The sequence below is a fragment of the Hypomesus nipponensis genome, chromosome 18 (genome assembly GCF_054491055.1).
Source record: "Hypomesus nipponensis isolate SF chromosome 18, ASM5449105v1, whole genome shotgun sequence".
Lineage (NCBI taxonomy): Eukaryota > Metazoa > Chordata > Actinopteri > Osmeriformes > Osmeridae > Hypomesus > Hypomesus nipponensis.
Window position 1 is genome coordinate 15,864,335 of NC_140378.1, and position 23,166 is coordinate 15,887,500.

General features: G+C 46.9%; 2 protein-coding genes across 7 annotated transcripts in view; both read left to right on the forward strand.

Annotated features, from left to right (window-relative positions):
• Positions 1 to 6,443, forward strand: part of gripap1 (GRIP1 associated protein 1) — a 23,041-nt gene extending 16,598 nt beyond the window's left edge. For all 4 annotated transcript variants that reach the window (XM_084680309.1, XM_084680312.1, XM_084680310.1 and 1 more), the window contains 2 exons: positions 2,757 to 2,950; positions 4,044 to 6,443. In XM_084680309.1, the coding sequence (XP_084536435.1) occupies positions 2,757 to 2,950; positions 4,044 to 4,124 (275 nt within the window). In that variant the 3' untranslated portion in view covers positions 4,125 to 6,443. The remainder of the gene's footprint in view (positions 1 to 2,756; positions 2,951 to 4,043) is intronic.
• Positions 6,444 to 6,742: 299 nt separating this feature from the next.
• The window catches only part of kcnd1 (potassium voltage-gated channel, Shal-related subfamily, member 1), a 37,854-nt gene continuing 21,430 nt past the window's right edge, over positions 6,743 to 23,166 (forward strand). Inside the window, exons 1-4 of one of the 3 annotated variants that reach the window (XM_084681199.1) lie at positions 6,743 to 7,160; positions 7,972 to 8,129; positions 8,379 to 8,489; positions 22,006 to 23,166. The exon at positions 22,006 to 23,166 is cut by the window's right edge and continues 923 nt beyond it. In XM_084681199.1, coding sequence (XP_084537325.1) covers positions 22,975 to 23,166 — 192 coding nt within the window. In that variant the 5' untranslated portion in view covers positions 6,743 to 7,160; positions 7,972 to 8,129; positions 8,379 to 8,489; positions 22,006 to 22,974. The remainder of the gene's footprint in view (positions 7,161 to 7,971; positions 8,130 to 8,378; positions 8,490 to 22,005) is intronic. The other 2 variants (XM_084681201.1, XM_084681200.1) reach the window with 2 other exon arrangements.

Genomic DNA, 23,166 nt, shown 5'->3' on the forward strand with positions numbered 1-23,166 from the left:
CTTCGCTTGTCAGACAGCAAAAAGTATGCATAGAAAAACGAAGACAGTCTTTTAATGCCTTCTCAGCAGATGTATGTGGAGATGCAGGTTGTGTGTGTGTGTGTGTGAAGGGGGGGTTGCTGGGTGCATTCATTCTTCTGCATTGCCATTCAGCTGTCCTACGTCATGTTTTTCTGTGTTCGTGGGCGGAAGGCATGAGTGATGACAGGGCAGGATCTTGGGACCACACACACACATACACGTACATATTTGACAAGGCAGCGGGGTCGATGGTGGGTTAACATGTAGCATGAACAGGTGCAGGGCTGCTTCTCTATCTCTCCCCTGACCATTCTGCACCCCCTGACCAGGCTGTTGTACTCTACAGAGCTCTCCAGACTGAGGTGGGGTCTGTAGATGTGTTTGTGGGGAAGGGACAGGGGCAAGTTTGGGGGGGCTGCACTTATTGTAGCCGTGGGGGTGGGGGTGGGGGTGGGGGTTAGGTGAGAGGTGCAGTTATTGTTGGTGTGTTTGTGTGGGGTTCAGTCGTTATAGATGTGTGTTTGGGGTTGGGGGGGGGGTTATTGTAGATGTGTGAATGTATGTGGAGGGGGGAGTCTAGCTCGATGAGAGCTGACATTAGCAGACTGTAAATGATTCAGGATGCAGACATGGCTGAATGAACCCAACACTCATCTTCAATAATGTAGTGGCTCCACTCATCTCTCTCTCTCTCTCTCTCTCTCTCTCTCTCTCTCTCCCTGATTTCTCTTTCTCTTTTTGCTCCTTATCTCACACTTTCTCTCTCTTTTGCTCGCTCTCCTCCTCTCTCTGTCTCACACACACACACACACACTGGAGTGTGTGTGTCTTTAGCTTGTAGCAGATACAGTGTAGTGGCCTGTCCGTCATCACAGCTGTCTAATGGAAATGTAAACAGCGCTCAGGCAGGTAGTCGACACACACACACACACACACACACACACTCACACACGCTGTTGACATATCCATCCAGATATAGCAAGCTCCCATTCAGTTTCACTCCACCACTCACCAAGTCAGGCTTCTCTTTTATACATGAGCCTCCACCACTGATGTCAGCCCAAACCCAGCCAATCAGCATGCTCAAAGATGACACCGTGTTGGTCTAGCTCCCTGACTGGGAAATAAGACAGGTGGTTTTACAGCAAGTGATTTGTTGTCTTGATTGATTGCCATATTAACCTATCAGCTGTGATCACCAGTCCTATTGAGCACGCCCCTGAACCAAGACTGACAAGTGAGCTAGACATAAAAGAAAGCTGAGTGATCAGTCTGGTTTACTGGAAACCAAGGATGGATGACGAGAGCGATGGAGTGAGAAAATGAAAGGAGAGGTAGAGTGAGAGATGGAAGGAGAGGTAGAGTGAGAGATGGAAGCTGTACAGTAGAAGGCACTCAGACACACATTCATAGAAGCGCATGCCAGGCACCATGCCAGACACGCACTCTCTCACATACATGCACGGCAGCTCTGCAGACACTTAAACACACGCGACCAGTCAGCACACACACAAACGGGTTTGTAAACACACACACACAGGGTAAGTCTGCAGACTGAGACCTTACCTCATATGACTCCTCCCTGTGGAATCTGCTCTTAGAGGGAGGGGGGAACTCTTCCAGAACTAACCTGCCTTCCTCTCTTCATCAATTCCCTTCTCCATCCCCCTCTCTCCATCCATCCATCCCTCGACTTGCCTCCCCTCCTTTCACCATCTCCTCCCTCTATCCCTCCCTCCCCCTGAATCAGCACAGTTTAAATGATGGTGTCCCTACCCCATGACAGAGTCTTTAAAGCATCTAGAGGATTCTAATGATGGCAGTTCATTACTCTGTGGGTGTTGAGCGATAGCGTAGCCACGCTAGCTGTCACAAGCTACCGAAGCACAGCCCTCCTTTTCCTCTTTCTCCTTTTCCTCCTACCATAGTAGAATGCTTCTCCTCTTTCTCCTTTTCCTCCTACCATAGTAGAATGCTTCTCCTCTTTCTCCTCTTTCTCCTTTTCCTCCTACCATAGTAGAATGATTCTTGTCTTCTCCCTCTTCCGCTCCAGGATGAGCCGGCTGTTTGGCAGGCCGGGTGCACATACCTGTGGTGTTGCATCTCTCCTGTCTGGCCCAGACGTACTCTTGAGTCAGCGGCAGTAGAGTTAGGGTTGTTTTGCAAGAGTGTGTGTGTATTTAGCTGGTCACTGCCATTGTGTGTGTGTGTGTGTGCGCGCGCACGCACCCTGTGGGTGTACATGTGTCTGTGTGTGAGTTCTTGGCTCCAGGTTTGAGGGATGTGTTTGTGTAAGCAGATCTCTGTGTATGGTGGCTGGCCCCACAGACAGGGTAAAGTGAGAGGTGTGTGTCTGTCCATCAGGCTGTCAACTGAGCCATTACTACCTTGGCAGCACACACACACACACACACATGCACTCAGATGCCCTTTCCAAAGCTGGCAGCAGAGACGAGTCACAGCATCCCTGCTTATGTGCTGAGGAAAGCCCTCTCCAGTGAACTGACTTGTGACCTGACTCTCCTGCAGCATGGCTCCCTGGATTCACAAACAAAACCTGGACATTCTTATTGTTGTGTCTTTCCTAGGTTGTATTCAGGTCTGATAAGTAGAGAGATTATTGCTTGTTGTTTAAAGGTTTTGTCACGACAATGTGATAATATGTATCTTTCTTTTGTCTCCTATACCCCATTCTCTCCTTCTTCTCTATCCCCTTCCTCTCCATCTCCTCTCAGAGGGGGCTGGGGGGCCCGCGGGCCATGGAGGCCACGGGGGTCACGGTCACGGGGGGCCCCTGGTGGAGCGGGGGGGCCTGGGCTCTGTGCTCAGGGACCTGGTCAAACCTGGGGACGAGAACCTGAGGGAGATGAACAAGAAGCTGCAGAACATGTTGGAGGAACAGCTGACCAAGAACATGCACCTACAGAAGGTATAGTACACTATCATACACACACACACACACACGGTATGTGTTTCTTGGGTGGAGGTAACATGCTGGAAGAACAGCTGACTAAAGAAGATACATTAAGGATCAAATGGGTGGGCTGTGTGTGCTTGTGTATTAGTGTGTGCGTGTGACATCAGAACACCCACACACACACACACCATACTTACTATTCATGTGAGGCCAAGACGTGGGAGGTCCCCTTGTCCCATGATGCAGCGGGCTCTGAATCATGTGTCTCTGAGCATACTGCGGCAGGATATGATTACGTGTGTGTGTGTGTGTCGGCCTCGTGTTGTCTTTGATTCGTGGATGCTATATGCAGTCACGCTTCAGAGTGAAAAACAAGACAGACAGCCAAAGAGTATTGGATTGTGTGTGTAGTAATGCACACCTACAGAGGGTTGTAGGTTACACACACACACACACACAGCTTTAACCTTGGTAGAATGGATGAGACTCATGGCGAAGCTACCAGGCTTTGGGCCTGGTGTGCCCCAGGCAGAGGAAGGCTGCCAGCCTCGTACTCCGCCTTCTCCTCCCTCGTGTCATCTCTCCCTTCCCCTCCTCCTCTATCGCCTCTCATTCTCTCCCTTCACATTGTCTTTCTTGCTCATTGTCACTCAGCCTCCAGCCTCTTGCCCCCAGCCTCCAGCCCCAGGGAATATTTATGATCCGGTGTTGGATTAGGTCTGTTCCATGTCACATGAAGTAGCAGTATTTCTACCCAACAACTCATCCCATCCTACCCCATCCCATTCCTCTCTCTCCAATAAGACGCCAGGCAGTGGGGAGCTCATAAATATTTAGTGTGCAATTGGGGGGTGGCCAGGCCAAGAACAAACATGCCTGTTCAAATGTCCTCTCGACTGCAGAGCCACACACAACTCAGTGCTTGCTCAGCCAGGTGGCTGGCCCCTCCCAGTCCACCTGCTCCTATTCCCCCCCCCTCCCCTCCCGTCATTCCACAACCATCCACAGCCTGGCTTTCTGATGATCTATCCATGAGGAACCCGGATCATCGTTGTCAAGCTCTGAGGCCTTGACATTGTGTGTCCCCCTCCCTCTTGTGTTGCAGGACCTGGAGGTCCTGTCTCAGGAGATCGTACGCCTCAGCAAAGAGACCAGCCCTGGGCCCGCTGCTCAGGCCTCAGGCTAGGTCAAACTCCTGCACACCTGGCCCTCTCTCCCCTGCGCCCTGGGCTGGGTGTAAACACTGGACCATGTCACCACCTCCCTCCTGCGTCTGATTGTCATCTCACCTGGCTCAACCTGTCTGTCTTCAACTGGGCAGCTCCCCCCCTACCCCCTCCCTCTCTTTTGGCTCCCTCTCTCCGGCTGGCAGCATGAGGGGGCTGCGTGGATGGAGGGATGGATGAGAACTCAGTAGAGGACGGGGAGAGGGACGGAGGAGGAGGATGGGGGAGAAGACAGGGTTAATGTTTGCTACTGCTTTACTACTGAATGTACTGTAAACACTGTCTTCTGGTTCTCTGCGACTTATATCTAATTGGCCCCATCTGTGGTCTAGACCCGTCCAACTCTGCCTCCAATTGGCTGCTATGCCTATGGCTCTGTTCACCTCTGGACAGAAGGAAGCTTGGTTAGAAACCAGCCTTCCCGGGAGGAGAGGAAGGGAGAAGAGGAAGACACAACCTCCTGCAGTAAACCAGAGAGCCTCCTCAGACAGAGGCTTGTGTGCAGTCTGTGGTTGGGTTTGCCTGTACGCGTGTTATTATATTTCACTTCTTGACGGCAACTTGTTTGTTTGGTTTGTATTAATCTTGTGTGTGTGTGTGTGTGTATATATATATATATATATTATATATAAAAATGAATCAGCTGTAGCTATTTATACGTTCCCGAATGATTGAAATACAGTGAAATGATCGGAGGTCTACTGTAAAGAACTAAAGTGTCTGTCTCATGCAGGGTTAGCTGGGTCTGTTTGGGAGGAGAGAACACATAACCTTTCCCCTCCTCTCCTTCTCTCGCTTACTTGGGACGTCTCTGCTGGTCTCTGTCTCTCTCACATTAGTGTAAAGCTTGTAGCCAGCCCCTGCTGAATGCCCTGGTAGACCCCTTGTGTCTTTAATGGGTAACGTCATCTCCATCTCTACAGACCAGCAGTCGTCTACGGTTCTGTTCTACTTTTTTCTCTCTCGTCTCTGTACGCTCTCCCATTCTATTCTCCTTTTACCATATCCGTCTCCTTCTAGCTCTCTTTCCTCCTCCTTTTACCCAATGACTAGGATCCATAGCAGTAGCGTTATGAGACCTCGGCACATTCAGATGGCACCTGAACCCCTCACAGGAACATGCTGGAACATGCTAGCATCTTACTTTGCCTGATTTTAAGGACCAATCACGTCTATGGTTACGAATCGATTTACCTGTATCTGGGAAGAGGAGGATGATGTTTGCGTCAACGAGTTTGCCAGATGTTGATTATATAATTTTAATGTAAAAAACTAAACAAAAACAATAACTGTCATTTATTCTGATTAAGAATGTTTGCATTCCATACCTCAGATACTCTGGACCTGGTTAAGAACACATCGTGAACACCATCAAATACTGTTCATCCATTTCATCTAGTATTTGATCTAGGAACTTGAACCGGAGTATCTAATATTCAAACTGTCCGTGTCTTTATTGTCGCTTGCTTCTAATCTAAACCTAATCTGGGTCTAAGAATCCCTCTCAGTCGATAATCCTCATTGACATGTCTCTTAATCTGAGGCTAGGTTTAATCTGGTCTGTGAAAGCAGCTGCATGGCACAAATCTACCAAGGTGAACAGGTCTTCTGTATGTCCCATTCCTGTCTTATGATTATTTCTCAACATAAATTAACATTATTACACCTTTTATCTCAAATTTAATATTACATGATGATTAAAATACTTCTAAACCAATGATTTGTAGCCTTTGCATAGTGTACTGGTGTGTGTTTAAGCTCACATTATGCAGATGGTAACGTTTACCCAAAATATTTAAGTACCTCATCAGCCTTATTTAGATTAACATTGCTCAGATGTGTCTAGCTTTTGTGTACGTGTGTGAGTGAATGTTCGAGTGTGTGCATATTTCTGTTGGTTTTAAAAGTAACACAGTCTGGCAGACTATGTAACCACTTGGATCACTGATTTGTAATTTAGTCATGTTCATGGTAAATAACTATGTGTACATTCTTACACTTGCACTTTTGCTATGGAGTCCAGGTATTGAGCTTTACTTAACAGTAGAGCTCCCTGTTGAGTTTCTACTTTGCTTGACTGTGTTTCAACTGCCAGAACGAAGTCTAACTGATCACTAGGTTTCACAGGTTTTACAATTTACCTGCTGCTCTTCATTCCAAGAGATTAACTTGTCTATCCATTGGTCAACCTGTCTGTCTGTCAAACGTCTTGTCTGACTGTACGGTTTCCATGACGTCATTCAGTGTCAATAAAGAACAGCTGGTATGTTAATGTCCAACAGGTGTTTGGCTTTAGTTGATGGACTACTGGTATGGTCAAAAAGGAGGACAAGCCCAAAAAGTTGTTGACCTCAAAAAGTTGCTAAAATATTTTCCTAAAAAAGTTTCAAAAAAAAATTGCAAAAGGTTGGAAAAATATTTCCCAAAAAACGTTCAAAATTTGTTGTGTGTCATTGATGAGTACTTGAGGACTTGCATTACTCTACTCTGTTTCAGGCTTTTGTTATCTTCCCCTCTCCTTAAACTGTGGAAAAAAAAGTTTAGAAAAGTTGGGAAAAAATGTTTTCGAGTCATGGGGGTCATGTGCCCGGGTATCCGCGCTGACTAGGGAAAACCGGCTTGTGCTTTTCCTGTTACTCCAATCTTTCGGATATTGAATGGCATTGATTGCTCAACAGGACTTGTGATCATCATTTGATACACCTCTCGTGGTTTAATTGTTTTAATAATCTATCAGTCCCCAAAAAATACCATCAACAGTACAAATATAGGGAAAACAAGACTGACGAAGTATTAGCTATCTGGTTGATAGTGCTAGCTAGTCCTGTACGCTGGCTAGCTGGTAGGCCTAACTACATTTGGTGGCGGTGCTTTGGAGAACTGGATATCAGCTACAGAAGAGAACACAGTCACAGGCATAATGTACCTTTTTGTTCACTTGGAGAAGCCGGCTGTGCTCCGTTTTGCTCCTAGCTTCAGACCTGACCCCCGGACCGGTAAGTAGCTAACTTGTACAGCTGAGCTAACTAACGCTGTGTGGGACTACTGCTTACCAGTAGTAAGGGCGAAAATACCTAGGGTGTTGATATCACAGCCTGGAAACATAGCTAGCTCTAGCTACATAAGATGTTATCACCCTGGCCTGTGCCTGCGGCGTTTCTGCAGCCTCTTTTTATTTTTTATTTGGGGAACAAGACACATTTTAGTGCAAAACATTTTGGGAGCAGTTAGGGTGGGAAAATAATGAAGACATTTGTATAAGAAAGATATACTAGGTTGAGCATTGGCAAAGGCAAACACACCTAATAAGAAAGAGGGATATTTCCCTCCCATCATTGTCTGCAGGCATATCACGTTGACCGCAGCCAAGGTTTAGTAGCTTATTAGATTATCCTTTTAAACCTTTTGGAGACAAAGCAGTGTCCTTTGTACTGCTTGTTATCAAAGTCACAGAACACGATGTGGCTTCCTCTCGTGCAGACAGCACTTGATAGAAAATAGTAATTCTTTCAGAGTTGATTTACCATTCATAATCGTTTTTCATCTGTGGCCCTCTTTTGGAGGCTCCTAGCAAGGCAGTTTGCGTGTCCAATGGGCAGAAAGGAGAACAGCCTCCTGCTATAAACACTCTTCTGGTCTGCATTGGACACACACACACACACACACACACACAGCTTTACGGGAAGAGCACCAGAGGAAGAAAGTTAAAAGTGTTGAAGTAGGGCGTCCATAAAAGATTAAGATGAAGGTGAATGTGTTAAATGTTTTATAAGGAATAAAGAACACAGAGATTGTTGCTTGTGCCAGTCAGACAAGAATAAAGCGAGGGATGGAGCTGGGCCGGAAGGAGGAGAGTGAAGGGATGGAGGGATGATATTAGAAGAGTTGTTACAGAGCTGTTTGGGCCATCAGAGAGAAGATGGAAAGGCAGCCCCACCAAAACATCCGGCCCTCCAAATGTAGAGGTGATCTGGTTTCCTCTGTTCACCTAACACAGAGACACACTCCAGATCATGTATAAATCATAGGTTCTCCCCAGATACAGACATCTGGACCGTGAACATACTATCCTCCATCACCTCAAGCATTCAGTCGTTAACAAAGACCTGCGAATTGAGAGAAATAGTGGTAAAAGGGTAGAAGAGGGAGAGAATAATAAAGAAAGGTTGTAGCCAGTTACCTGGTTGACGTTAGCATCGCCTCTATATTTTCAGGTTGGCTGACAGGTTGGCAGGGGAGGAAGCAGCACCACCAGCCTGCCTGGCTGGTCCTGGTACCCGGAGAGTGGCTGCCTGCCAGTCTGCCTCTCACTTTCTGGCTTACAGGTTGGATGGCAATTTCATCAATACAATTAGATTCCCTTAAAAGCTTAATAAATAAGTTAGTGTTTTGTTTGTGTTTAAGGGACTGTGTGCTTCATGCTTTAGATGTGAGTCCACCAGAAGTTATGCGAAGATAATAGAACATGCTGTGAGAAGTTCTATTCTCTGAGGTGTGTGATGGGGGTGTCAACTAATTGGTTTCGTAGGTTTGTGCCGCACTACGGGGAAATAAAGAAGCGAGGGGTGGAGGCAGCTGCTTGATTGGGTTCATTCTCAGGGAGATATCGACAGATTGGCTGTATGAGGTTAATTGTGGTGTCGCGGTTACAACCTTTCAAATCTGGTCTTTAATTAAGCCCGTCCACTGAGGTGTAGCTGTAGCTGGACGACGCTAATCGGACTGATGCTGGTTGACAGAGGTGCCCTGACAGTCAAATTGAACAATCTCAAGGGGTGCTGACTGAATTAATCAGTTAATAAAATCGGAGTGTTTACCCCTAGGCACTCGTACTACAGTCTGTTAGATACCTCGCTACTCCACCGGTCCCATCTCTGTCTTTCTGCTCAGCCACTGGTGAATAATGTCATTAAACCATAATGACTCTCTGTTATTGATGTAGGCCTCCTGTGAAGCAGGCCCAGGACAACTTTACTGTTCATATTATAACTCACCAGCTCTCTCTTTTATACGCTCAGGAATATGTGATCTAAAAGTATAGTAGTGTCAATTTACTTCAGACAAGTTTTATGAGTGTAATACTTGTAAGTGAACAGGCTGACCTCTGGGATACCTCTTTGACTGTCTGGTCTTCCTGCCAAACAGGAAGTGAAGCTGGATACATGACAGAGAAGGACACAAAATGGAGACAGGAGTTTTTCTCCTCTCATCTTTCGAATGATTGAAATACAGTGAAATGATCGGAGGTCTACTGTAAAGAACTCAAGTGTGTCTGTCTCATGCAGGGTTAGCTGGGTCTGTTTGGGAGGAGAGAACACATAACCGTTCCCCTCCTCTCCTTCTCTCGCTTACTTGGGAGGTCTCTGCTGGTCTCTCTCTCTCTCTCACACCATAGCTACAACTCAACAGTTAATATTTCATAGCAGCTTGCAGAGCACATTTAGCATGTGGATAATATATACATCGATCACATAACATGTCATCTGGCTTGGCCCCAAACATACATGTGCATGTTTCACTCCTTGTACGAAAGTATGTAACAGTGTGTAGTGTTAGGTAGGGGTAATCATGCGAGGGTCGCCGCCCCTCAGGAACAGACAGCAGGCTGCTGGCAGACAGGAAGAGGAAGACAAAGAACCATGGGTGAACTTGGATTAAACCTTTCTCTCATGGAGCACAATAGGTTGGTGAATTATTAAGCTCAGGGTTGACATGGAGGCAATGCAAGGATAAACACAGTACAGACTAGCACAGGACAACCAGGCATTGTCCTCTGCTGGGCATGAGCTAGTGAGAAAGAGAGAGAGAGGCGGTGGAGGGGGAGAAAGACAGCATGGGATTGTTGACTACATGAACAGGTACTCTCCAGGATGTCGTGCCTGCCCTGTTCTTTCCAAGACGGAGAAAGGCAGGCCATGAGAGGTCAGATACAGCAAGCTGCATTACCTCCTCTGTCTGTGATGTCTCCTCTCATCATGTCAGCCTTTTCCCATAAACACACGCAGCCCTGCTGAAACCCAGCCCCTCTGCTGCTCTACAACCCCCGGAAAACCACTCCCACCCCCTGTTCTCCTGTTTCGACTGAAGTAAGCCCTGTGTTGCACAATAAATCTCAAGGAACCCCATCAAAGGCTGTAGTTATGCTCTGGTGCGGTGACAGACATGACCACTTCCTGTCCATTCTACCAACAGGCTGTGACTTCCTGTTTCTGTTGGAGGGGTCGTGGTGATGATGTAATCGGTTTCTATTTTCGGCCTGGGATACCATACTGTGGCCACGGTGTTCCCTTAGACAACCACCGACAGAGAGAAAGAGGGATGGAGAGAGGCGGCTGGGAGATGGGAACTTAAGTTACAGAGTTTAAAAATTTAGCAGTTTTCCTTTTCCTCTTAACAGCTGCCTATAAATAGAAGATTCTCTAAGCTTTGCAGAAGCAACCTACCCGACAACCTGGGACAGTTGTATGCCTGTCTGCCTGCCTGTCAGTTTCCTGATATGTTTGACAGTCAATCTGCATGTCTGTGCATCTGACTGAGCATGTTTGTCTTTCAGCCTGGCATTAAAATACAAGCCTAATCATTCCTGCTTCTCTGTCTTCTTGTGCTTGTCTTATTCTGCTCTCCTTGTTCTCCTAATCTCTGCTTAGTCTGCCTCCCCAGAGCCTCTGCTCAACCCAGCCAGCCTGTTCTCAGGACCATGCTGGAAACTTTTCATAATTACAGCATCACCACTTTTAATGAGATGGAAGCAATAACTCTCATCTCCTCTGGTCTCCTCTCCTCTGGTCTTATCTCCTCTGGTTTCCTCTCCTCTGGTCTTATCTCCTCTGGTCTTATCTCCTCTGGTCTCCTCTCCTCTGGTCTCCTCTCCTCTGGTCTCCTCTCCTCTGGTCTCCTCTCCTCTGGTCTCCTCTCCTCTGGTCTTATCTCCTCTGGTCTTATCTCCTCTGGTCTCCTCTCCTCTGGTCTCCTCTCCTGTGGTCTCATCTCCTCTGGTCTTATCTCCTCTGGTCTTATCTCCTCTGGTCTTATCTCCTCTGGTCTCCTCTCCTCTGGTCTCCTCTCCTCTGGTCTCATCTCCTCTGGTCTTATCTCCTCTGGTCTTATCTCCTCTGGTCTCCTCTCCTCTGGTCTCCTCTCCTCTCTATCGTGCCCCTGCAGAAGCCATATTGATTCTGCTCTTCTAAGTGTCTGTAATGAGATCTGCTGGTTCGTTTTTAGCCTTCAGAGTGGGAGTGCAGTGTGTCATTGCGGCAGTGTGAAAACACACACACACTGACTCTGCCAGTGTAGGAGGCTGTCAGAAAGTATGTGGGAGCCTCCTAATTGACAATGAAAAGCCTCAGGTTTAAATCCAGTCTTGAGGAACCATTTATCTGAAGAAGAAACTGAGTCAAATGATCCTTCGCCAAATCTCTCTCTTCCTGCAGCTTTTTCCATCACTCCAGTTGCCGTGGAGATAATGAAGAAACTCTCTGGAGTTTTTATGACACACTACATCTCCCAGAGAGAAGCTAATAGCACTTAGAGATACTGTACAGTAGCAACAGTAGAATGTAGTACCAGTAGCTCTCTAGTCTTGTGTTCAGTTTTAAAACTTTTTGAAACTGTAGAACAGTAGAACTTCTGTTTATAACAGTCCTGTAGAACTTCAGGTAATGCCTTTAAGATGACAGGCTAGGTTAAAGACTGTTACTGTATAATGTTGTAGGGCACTTTCAATTTACACTCTAAAAGTCTACTTTAATGACAACTTTTAACTAACAGACAAGAGCAGCTGATGACACGTCTCCAGTGCACCCCACCAGCTGGCGTTGGTCATGTCAGACCTCTTGTTAGTCCTATGATTCATCTGCTCAAATTGAAGGCAGGTGAAACGGATGACGGTTCCTCTGCGTCCATTAATAAAACTCCTCCTCATCATAACATCAACACTCTGAAGGAGCAGCAGAATCTCTCAGACACCCTGAACCTACAACCTTCATAAGGAACTTTCAACCTCAAATCAGCTATTATACTGAGCAGTCTAACCCAACCGGCTGACACCATCCCCACCCACCCTCACCCAGACACACACACACCTAACCCTCTCGTGACCTGTAACCATAACCTGAACCCTATTCTGAAGACACATCCTCCTGTTTTGTGTTATTTTCTGTGCTTTTTCACGCTGCTCAGGGAAGATCACATTGTGTGTGTGTGTGTGGGGGTTTAAGTGGTTAAAGATGACTGGTGTCCTGGCAACATTTCTCTTTTGCCTTGTAGTCATGCATACGTTCATCTCCTGCCCATCCTTTTACTCCATCCCCTCGACCACCTCCCCACTCAGGCATGATTCATAGAAACATTACACATAATGCCGGCGTGTTAGTATGCATCCCTCACCTAACAGATGGAGTAGCAGAGACGCATGCAGTACACACATACACACATCCTCACTTTCAACACAGCACCAAGGCACGTACTCATGTCTATGGACCACAATCCATTAAGACTGAAAATCTGCACTCTGGGTGGGTCCTCTTGTACATAAACTGTAGCTTGGTTGATTTCATCCGTAAAGATCCTTCTGTAAATATGGCATCTCTGACATCCACAAGTGTGCATGTCAGAGATGCCAGTGTGGACGTTGGCCTGTGCTTTCAAGCAACGTTTAACCAACATGGACACCTGACCTGTAGTCTGTAGTTGACGGCTGTGCCAGGGGTTCATGTTGCCGTGGTATCAGTGCCAGTCTCGCTGCCAGCCACACGGCATTTCTCTGTGGGCCACCTGAGGATGACCTGTCAGAGTCAGACACAGGAAGTAACTTGATACACACACACACACACACACTGACACAAACAAACACACACCACACCACAGGCAAAGTGAAGCTAGGGGGTCATGTAACAAATCTTTTCCATTCTCCAACAATGCTAGGTAAAGCAGTGCTTGTCTGAGTTCTATGGCTTGGGTTAGAGAGGGACAGTGATATTGCACGGGGGCACACCTGGGTCAGATAGCATGGCAGCCTGATGGTCTGGGCCAGCAGGGCAGCTACCCTGTCACAGTGTGTTAGACCTGAGCTGTAGAGTAGTCTGACCTGATTGATTTTAATGAGCTGTAATTTACAGTATTGTCCTCTTTATTCTCTAAGTTCTGGTCAATGGGAGGGAAGAGTATGTCAGAGCTGGACATGCATGTTCACACACACACATACACACACCCATAGACAGGACCTTAAGACCACTGACCTGTCTCAAACTCACACTCAGTTATTTATATCTACACACAGGAGAAAGTTTGGTAAACAAATATGGCATTTTACAAAACAGTTGTCACAGATCATCTTGTAATTGGCTCTTACGAGTCCCCGCTGGATGATGTCATAGCGGGAATCCGGGTAGGCAGTGGTCCCAGGGCACGGCCGTTGCCGTGGCGACTGACCATGGGGTCTGGGCCTCATAAACTATGAGCTTCTCCTTGCTAGACTTTGAGACACGGCAGCATACCATAATAACTTCCCATCAAGGCAAGCAGTCACATGGGTTAGCGTGCCACCCATAGCCTACCAGGCCTCGAGTACTTTAGGAGACGGCCCACATTCTCATCCTAAAGTACAGTAGATACATTTTAATGAGTTCAGATAAAGGAGCACAGCCCTGGCCAACTCGCTCTTTATCGGGGAAACAGAGGTCTTTGTTTTCTCTTTTCTCTTTTATGGAGTTCAAGTGCTCTTAACTCATTTACTTTCCAGACTCACTATCCTCAATACCATGTATTTGCACTGCCCCATAAATGACCTACAGCTCTGTTGGGACTTGTGATCCAGTTTCACTTGGCATTAAATATGTATGCAAAAGTATAGTCAACTATTTATTTTTGTCAACAGGGAAACTAAGGGAGCACTGATGGCCAATATGACCAAGCTGTCCCCAGGGATGAGAAGGAGAGGGGGGGGGTGGTGTTACTATAGAACTATAGACACACAGTAGTTATTGCAGTTGAGATAGACTGCACTGTTGTTGTCTGCCAGTGTCTCCATGGCTGCCTGGCTGTCTACTCTGCTGTTCTGGCCATATTAAAACTCCCAAAAATACAGACACAGGAAAACCCTGACCATTAACATCAGGCTATCTGTGCATAGAAACCATTACACAAGAGCCATGAATAAATGATGTGGCCTACCTCCTTCTTTTTCCCCCTTTAACTCTCTCCCTTCGTCTCTCCACTGTCTCTTGGTGTCCTAAATGATGTGGCCTACCTCCTTCTTTTTCCCCCTTTAACTCTCTCCCTTCGTCTCTCCACTGTCTCTTGGTGTCCTAAATGATGTGGCCTACCTCCTTCTTTTTCCCCCTTTAACTCTCTCCCTTCGTCTCTCCACTGTCTCTTGGTGTCCTAAATGATGTGGCCTACCTCCTTCTTTTTCCCCCTTTAACTCTCTCCCTTCGTCTCTCCACTGTCTCTTGGTGTCCTAAATGATGTGGCCTACCTCCTTCTTTCGCCCCCTTTAACTCTCTCCCTTCGTCTCTCCACTGTCTCTTGGTGTCCTAAATGATGTGGCCTACCTCCTTCTTTTTCCCCCTTTAACTCTCTCCCTTCGTCTCTCCACTGTCTCTTGGTGTCCTAAATGATGTGGCCTACCTCCTTCTTTTTCCCCCTTTAACTCTCTCCCTTCGTCTCTCCACTGTCTCTTGGTGTCCTAAATGATGTGGCCTACCTCCTTCTTTTTCCCCCTTTAACTCTCTCCCTTCGTCTCTCCACTGTCTCTTGGTGTCCTAAATGATGTGGCCTACCTCCTTCTTTTTCCCCCTTTAACTCTCTCCCTTCGTCTCTCCACTGTCTCTTGGTGTCCTAAATGATGTGGCCTACCTCCTTCTTTCGCCCCCTTTAACTCTCTCCCTTCGTCTCTCCACTGTCTCTTGGTGTCCTAGCCTTGTTCTTGGTCTTGGACCTGCTCCTGGTTCTGTCCAGAAACACACAACCCTTTTGCCTGAAGCTCCCTGCACACCATGCCAGATGGGCACTTCCAACCCACCTAGTAGAGGTTAGTACGTTGTCACCTGACTCTGGACACAGTCCTGGAATCAGAGACGAGGCCAAGGGCGCTCCCTGGGTCCTCCTCTTGTTTCTCCAGTAAACCTCAGGGCATCTTCCTGTCTCAAAAGAGCTTCTGATGCAGGACAGGCTACTGTAAGCAATTACTTCTCTTGTATCAATCATTAATCAGTAGGAGGTATTAAGCTCCTCATCAGACAGTAAATGCCTGTCTCCACTCCAAACAAAGACATTAGAGGATGTGGTCCAGTCAGCAATATCAAGCGACGGCGAGTAGGAGGGGGGAGAAAAGAGGTGAAAGGGTGAAGGAAGACAGAGAAGGAGATGTGAGGAGGTGGAGTGGTGGGGACACTGAAGGGAGGGAGAGGATGGAGGAGGAGAAAGAGGGGAATATGATTAGGGGGCTGAAACTGAAGAGGAGAAGATGGAAGGAAGGTGAGATGCTTGTTCCTTTGAGATGATCCCCCACGTGCGTCAGTCTTATCGTGAGGCTCTATTCATATCTGACAGCCCACATGAGGATTACTCATCTAGCATTAATCAGAGGTACTCCACCTAACTCTAGATTCCTCAATTCTAAAAGTTTGATGCCTTGTAAAATATCTAAATCTTCTCTTTGTTCTTGGCTACAGCCTGACCGTGTTCAGTGTTTCCATACTCTGAAGTTAAGACCGAGTTTAACGATTAACTCAATTAATGATCAAATCAACAAGCAAAAAAGGCTAACCAACAAATTGATCCTGCATTCATCTTTCATTGACCTGAAATCTATGTAGCCTCTAGTGAAACACACACAGACAATGCCGAGGCAAAAGTCGTGAATCAGTGTTTCAGTATTACACTTTACAGATTGGATTCAGATTTGTCAGTGAAACCTTCCTCCTTTAAGAAGCAGCAGTTCCCTCCATATTCGAGAACCATATTTCTCTGTTCCCATTGGACAGGGCTGCTTGAGCAGGTGCCCTAAATTGTCCCTGTAACAAGAGGCTGCCTATTTAAAGAGAGCCAATCAATGAAGCTGCAGAGCACAACAGAGCTTAAATGTGTGGCTGCTTGGTAAACAGTCAATGATAAATGATTTTGTGTGCGCTGAGCCCAGTAGTTTACTGAATAAATGTTTGATTACTTTTTTTGTTAGTGTTAGTTTTACAGTTTTAAGTAAACAGAAGTACCACTCTGTTTCTTCTACGTCTGAAAGTAGAGTTCTAGGCTGAGATATAGTTTTAGTTTTGAGTCTGAAAAGGGAAGGGAAGGGTGGTTTGTGTTTGTGTTCCGGTGGTGGTGAGGAGGGGTGAGGGGGTGAGGGACTGTCCCTCCGGACCAGCAGAATCCGGAGGTCTCGTTCTGCATGTTAAGAGGGCTGTCCGCTCTTCTCTTCAGCCAAATCTTCAATCCTTAGCTTTTAACTCACAACTTTGTATCAGAATTCAGCCCCTTCTATGTGAGCCCCTCATGTTTCATTCAGGAGTCTTAAATTATATACACTGGGTCCCCTTTCCACCCTTGCCACATGGTCTGTGAGGAGACTTTTATAAACGGAGCTGGTCTTCAAATTGAACTCTTAAGTGAATAGCTCACTTTGCAGCATGTGTATTCTACTCACACTATCTCCTGTAGCCTACATTTAACTTTTGACCTAGCTAGGCCACACACAAAATAGTGTCCCTAGTAAAGCCAGGATTTGCTTGGTGTAAGGAGAGCCGTTAACATACAAAAAAATGAATAGGCTAACAAAATGTATTTGCTTAAAATGTGTGTGTATGCTAATGTCTTAAGTAGACGCTTTTATTCAAACCTCCGACCTTCTGATCTGCATTTAAAAAGTCTAGACGGAGCTGCACACAGTGACAGAACTTCAAATAACTGACCTTTCTTATGGGGGGGCTGTCTTACAAAAAATAAATTATTTGATTAAAAGAAAAACGTTTAAGCTTTTTTGCTTTGCAAATTGCAATGGTGGGGGGCTACTCTGGTACATTAGCATGTGGTGCTAGGCTGTGTAACAGATTTGCTACGCTAGGCTAGGCTAGCCTTGGGAGAGCTTTTCACACCTCACAGTAAATCATTCATAGGAAGGCTGCAGTAAATGAACCGCGAGACAAACGCTGCCCCTAGCTACAGGCTAACGCGCTGGTATACTAGTGCTCTGCGGTGCTCGCTAGCGTTATTACTCTTCAGAATGAGGGATTGGCTCATTAGGCAGCGCAGCTAATGCTTGCAGGTTCAAACTGTCTATGGTTGAAACACAGCACAAAAACGGTAAAACTGCCCCGCGTGGCAAACGACCCATCAGGTGCAATATATATCTGGATTCTACAGACACATTTATTCTAAAAGCAATAGCAACAGCAGGATATTAAGTTTCATTTCGAGACAGTGTTGTAAAATTTGAATGCTTGCTCAGCTACTTATGTGCGCCCGTTGTAAGTAATGTTGTTAGATGTTGTGTGATGGCAATCAGAGTGTGAATTATATAATGACAATCGAGGGGGGGGGGGTTACGATGTATAAATGTGTCGACCCCCCCCCCCCCCCCCCCGACCTGTTGTTTTACCTATATTTTGGGGGGGTCCAAGTTTTAATTAGGGGGACCAAACCCCCCCGTAATTCGAACCCTCATGGTAATGTCTGTAAGTGGCAAAGGTGAAAACATCACCCGGAGAAAAGGCTGGTGATCACGGCATTAGCTCCGCTCGGAGGTGGTTTCTGGCTGTGTGTTCTTGGTGGCAAGTCTGGTGTCAGCAGAGTGGAATTGTTGTTGAATGTGATCAGAGCTGGCACTTCAGAGCCAGCAGGCAGAGGTGATGTGAAATGAAAAAACATCACGCTTTCTCCTCCAGCAACTTCTCTTGCCTTGCCTTCTTCTCCGCCTGACGTGGGGCCTGTCTGTGGTTTCTGTTTATCGCTAACTTCACAGAGACAAGTCTGATCGCATTAATAATAATGGCAGTCCCAACCCTCTTTGGAAACAAATGGTGTGGATTATAGATGTACCGCGTACCATTTACAGCCTAGACACACAAGTACAGACATACACCACTATAATCAGTTATTAGTGGAGAATCTGCGTTTTTGCCCTGTTGGACAGTTCTGATGTATATTCTCCACTGTCCTTGGTTTACACAGACTATGTATGTAGGGTACTAGCAAGGTAGGAGGGCAGACCATACTCGGACACCCGTGTGCTTCTACAACTCACAGTGGAGGTCCTTTTGTAATGATCAGTAGGATCTGGATGGGGAGATCCATACCTGTTACCGTCCAGGAACAGTCACAGAGGGCTTTGGCCACGTTTAGTGGTCCTTGATTTGCGTGGAAGGCTGACTCAAAGCTGTTGGATGTTGAAGTCTTTGCCTCCATGTGTCTGGGAAAAATGACCTTTTAAAATGATTCCCATAGACATTTCCTTCTTTTTTTTCCATGAGAAAATGTCCTAAAATTATGGTTCAACTGTGTGCATTTTGTTTCACACAATCCACTTTACAGTCCTTGAAACATTCCTGCATGTTTGAAACTTCCCCAGCAAACACTGCGGTCACTGAACAGAACCCTTTTTCTCTTCAGTCACATACAATTTGTATGTAATTTACAGCAGCTGCTACACGTGGTGAATGTGTGTGTGCTTGATTTATTGTGTGGGTGTCTATTTTTGTGTGCTTGTTTGCAAATGCGTGTGACTGCAGTTTCCTGAAGGGGATGAGTCCAGTTCCTATCCATCTAATGTGTGTGTGCGTTGGGGTTTGGGTCAACGGCCATTCCTCAGTTACAGCATAACCAGTTACAGCATACCCAGTTACAGCATAACCAGTTACAGCATAACCGGTTACAGCATAACTGGTTACAGCATAACCGGTTACAGCATAACCGGTAACAGCATAACCGGTTACAGCATAACCGGTTACAGCATAACCGGTTTCAGCATAAACGGTTACAGCACAACTGGTTACAGCATAACCGGTTACAGAATAACTGGTTACAGCATAACCGGTTACAGCATAACTGGTTACAGCATAATCGGTTACAGCATCACTGGTACTGCAGAGTGCTGAACGCGGCTTTTGCCCACATGAATAATTCACGTGAAGGAATAGAGCCATCACAGTGTGTGTGTGTGTGTGTGTGTGTACACATGGGGTTCTTTACATCCTTCTTAAGGTGGTGTATGTCTTTGTAGGTTTGTCCTGGGGCTGTGTCTTTACCTGGGTCTTCTCTTTCCTCCTCTCTTTAAATATGTAGTCGGGGCTCAGTGTCAGAGCTGGCTCTGGCAAGGGGATCCTGAATGCTCGTTTTGTATTTGTAAGTGTTCAACCGAATGTGACACCTCATCACCTCCTTCTCCTCTGCCTCGTCCCAGTCAGAAGGAAGAGTTTTTGGTGTGTGTTTTCTTCATAGTTTGTTGAGGTTTTAGTTTGCCAAGAAACTACCCCTCAGTGCTCTCTCCTGCCCACACATCCATCCTCTTATCTACAGTAGTCCATACTTACATTAAGGATTGGGAAAGAACCCTATCCAGTCAATGTGTCTAAAACTGCTGAGTCAGATGTGATAAACCAAAGGGTATGGACACACACACACGCACACTGTGACAGGAATGGTTCATCTAGGACTGTTTTGATACATCTTCATGTCTGCCAAGCCTTTAATGTACAGTACACTCTAAACTGGCAGAAGTCACATAGGTGTGTGATGGGAAGAAAACGCCAGTGAGAAAGAGAAAGTGAGAGAGCAGGAAAAAGAGAGAAAAGAAGAGCCTGCAATAGAGAGATAGAGAGATAGAGAGAGAGAGAGAGAGAGAGAGTGCTAGGGAGTGCAAGAGACAGAGAAAAAGAGAAGGAGAGAGCGAAAAAGAGTAAGCAAGAGAGGGAGGGTGGGGAGGTTGAGCAAGCTAATAGGAGCTGGAGTTGGAGGGAGTGAGAGCGAGCAGTGAGTGCCAAGCCGAGAGGGAGGAGAGGAGAGAGAAAGAGAGAGAAGAGAGGGATCAGCATGACAATCACTCCCTCACCGTCCTGTCTGGGATATGGTCGTACCGCAGCGCTGTCGTTTGCTCCACCTGGCTTATGATTCTGTTTCCTGTCCTGGAGCCCGGAGAAACCTGCTTCCCCTGCTTGCCAGCTCTGCTGTCATAGACCACGGTGAGTAGGGGGAACCGGAGCTCTGACATACCCTACCACACAGCCTGGACACACACTTGAACCAACCCTTCATGGCAAACACACACACACAACTTCATCACTTATTCATGTGTCTGTTTGGAGGTCCACACACAAATGGACAAGCACACAAACACAATAGACACACGTACTGCACTGGTTATGATATACACATGCACATCACACACACACTGTACTCTAATTGAATTCTTTGCGATCATTACACAGGGACGTTAGTGATACTGAGAGGAGGGTAGGAGGAATCGAGCTTTAAAAAAAAAAAAAAAAAAGTACCTCCCAGCTCTTTTCCTCTGTGTTTTATTGGCTGAGTGGCCATGTGGTTCATCTCAGGCTTCCGGATGACTGACACATTTAGAGCTGGCTGAGTGAGTGAGCGTAACTGTAGGAGGGGAGCGTGGTTGCCGCGCCGGAGACTTCTCACCTGTTCCCTGACGAGCAATTAGCACCTGAATGAGTGATGGTGTGTTGCAGCAGCCGTTGCGTCTGGTCGTGTGTGTAAACACAGAGGTTGGTACTACCTTGTTTCTACGCTGTCGTATGCAGATCTGCTGTAGGGTTTGCTGTGTGTGTTGGGGCTGTGTGTTTGGAGGCAGTCCGATTGTTGCACGTCCATGGATGGAGATCTGTCTTTACTTGAACTATCTGGCATTGATAGGGAAGTTTACTCAATGTTCCATGTGAGCCCTGTGTGTCTTTCTGTAGATCTGATGACTTATGTCATCAGTATTGGTCAGAAGGCAGGGATCTGTGTTTCATGACATATTTTGTGTATTGAATTTTGATTACGGTAGTTGTGACAGAGGTCACGTGACCTAGGGTAGGGTCAGGGGTCACTAGAACCGACAGCTCTCGGTTCGTCTCCTTAGGACACGTCACAACCATCTAGCTTGGATTTGGAATTTGCTAAACTTTATTTGTATGACAGGAAACAGACACTAAGAAGGACTGCGGTGATTAGGATGTATGAAAGGGAGCGTGCATAATTTGCATGCTAGGGAAGAAATGTGTCTGACATCGTCGTGCTCTATGGCATATATGATGCAGTTCAGTTCACTTAGGTCCACCCAGTCTAGATCTCTGCACAAGGAGAAGCCATTAGCAGATTGAACTGTGCTTGGAGCAGAAGCAAGTACAATAGTGTCAGTGAAGATCAAGGCTTGTCTCTTCAGAAAGGATAGAGGATCCACATGAACAGACCGTCATTATGAAAATGTACATAAAACATTAAACTACGTATACAATGCTGCTATGGCAGGACCATTGTTAGATGATGGAAAATCAACTCTCGTTGCATGCATAGAGTCGAAGAATGATGTCATGTTATTCCAGTTCTGTAATGTACTACAGTCGTGAGCTGTGTGCTCCAGTTCCAGTGTTATTATTACTCCTCACCAGACAGGCACTGTCCTTTGTGGAGAACCTGTGTTTGTATATGGAAGACTGGCCTTTTACACAGACTGTGACGCAAATGGCCAACCAGGTCCTCCATGGCCGTTACGGTAACTGTGGATGTAGCTCACGCACGCAAGCGCGCACACTCTTCTCTGTGTGTCAACCTGTGCCGTTCCGCCGTGCTGGGTTGTGTCTGAGAGTGTGTGTTCTGTGTGTGTGTGTGTGTGTGTGTTGACAGGAGCCGAGGGGGACAGCCATACAAGGAGTCCAGGCGCCTGAGAGACGGCCCCCTGCATCCTCTAGGCCCCGCCCACAGCAGAGCTGCCCCACAACACTGGAGATCTGGCAAAAGACAGAGCGGAAAAAAGAGAGAGAGAGAGAATTAGATCGACAAAGGCATATTCAGAGAGAGGGAGAGAGAAACTGAAAAAAACAGAGAGGCATCTATTATCAAAGCGATGGAGCGACACTAAAAGGAAAATAGAGAGAGACAGAGCATCACAGCAAATTCTGTCTATCTTGCAACTTTTGGACCATCATCACAATTTAATAGGAATTTGAAAAGCCACAGCACTGCAACAAATCTGTCTTCTGAGAGAGAGAGAGAGAGAGAGCGACTGGGAGAGAAGGAGAGAGAGAGAGACAGGACGCAGCCGGAAGCATTTACCCCTACCTCTCTTGAACACTTTAAGCATACTCTTGTCAAACACGCCATACACGTAACTGCAAACTTAGAATGACACTGCGCTGAATGCAGACTGAGGTGTGACTCCTTAGTGCTGTCTGCTATCCACTCTGACCTAGCAGAGAGGACCTCTCTCTGCTGCGTTGTGAGCCAGACCTATTTTCTCCGAGCTATTCTAATGGCCTGACATTTAGGCTCGTGTCCCACGAGGTCTACACCACACCCTGACCTCTTTCACGATGACAGCTCCACACTCCCCTCTCTCCTCCATGCCTCCCGCTCCTGTCTCCTGTTCTTGAAGCCTCGACATCCGCACAGGAAGACGCACGCACGCACACCGGGGATGGAGGCCATCCAGCCTCTTTCTTGAGGCCCCTGCTCTGTTTGAATGAGTAGACCGGACCCAGCCTTCCTTTTCCTCCTCATCCGAGACGGTCAAATCGTATCCCTCCCCCGTTTGGCCCCCTCATCCCAGCATCCCTCTCGTCCTCACGACCCCAGAGAGTCGCACTAACAAGCAAGATGGCAGCTGGGGTGGCAACATGGCTGCCCTTCGCCCGGGCAGCTGCTGTGGGCTGGCTCCCTCTGGCCAAAAAGATCATGCCCAAGCCTCCCGTGGACAAGAAGAGCCGCAGCGACGAGATCCTGTTTGTCAACGTGAGCGGCCAGCGTTTCCAGACCTGGAAGAACACCCTGGACCGCTACCCAGACACC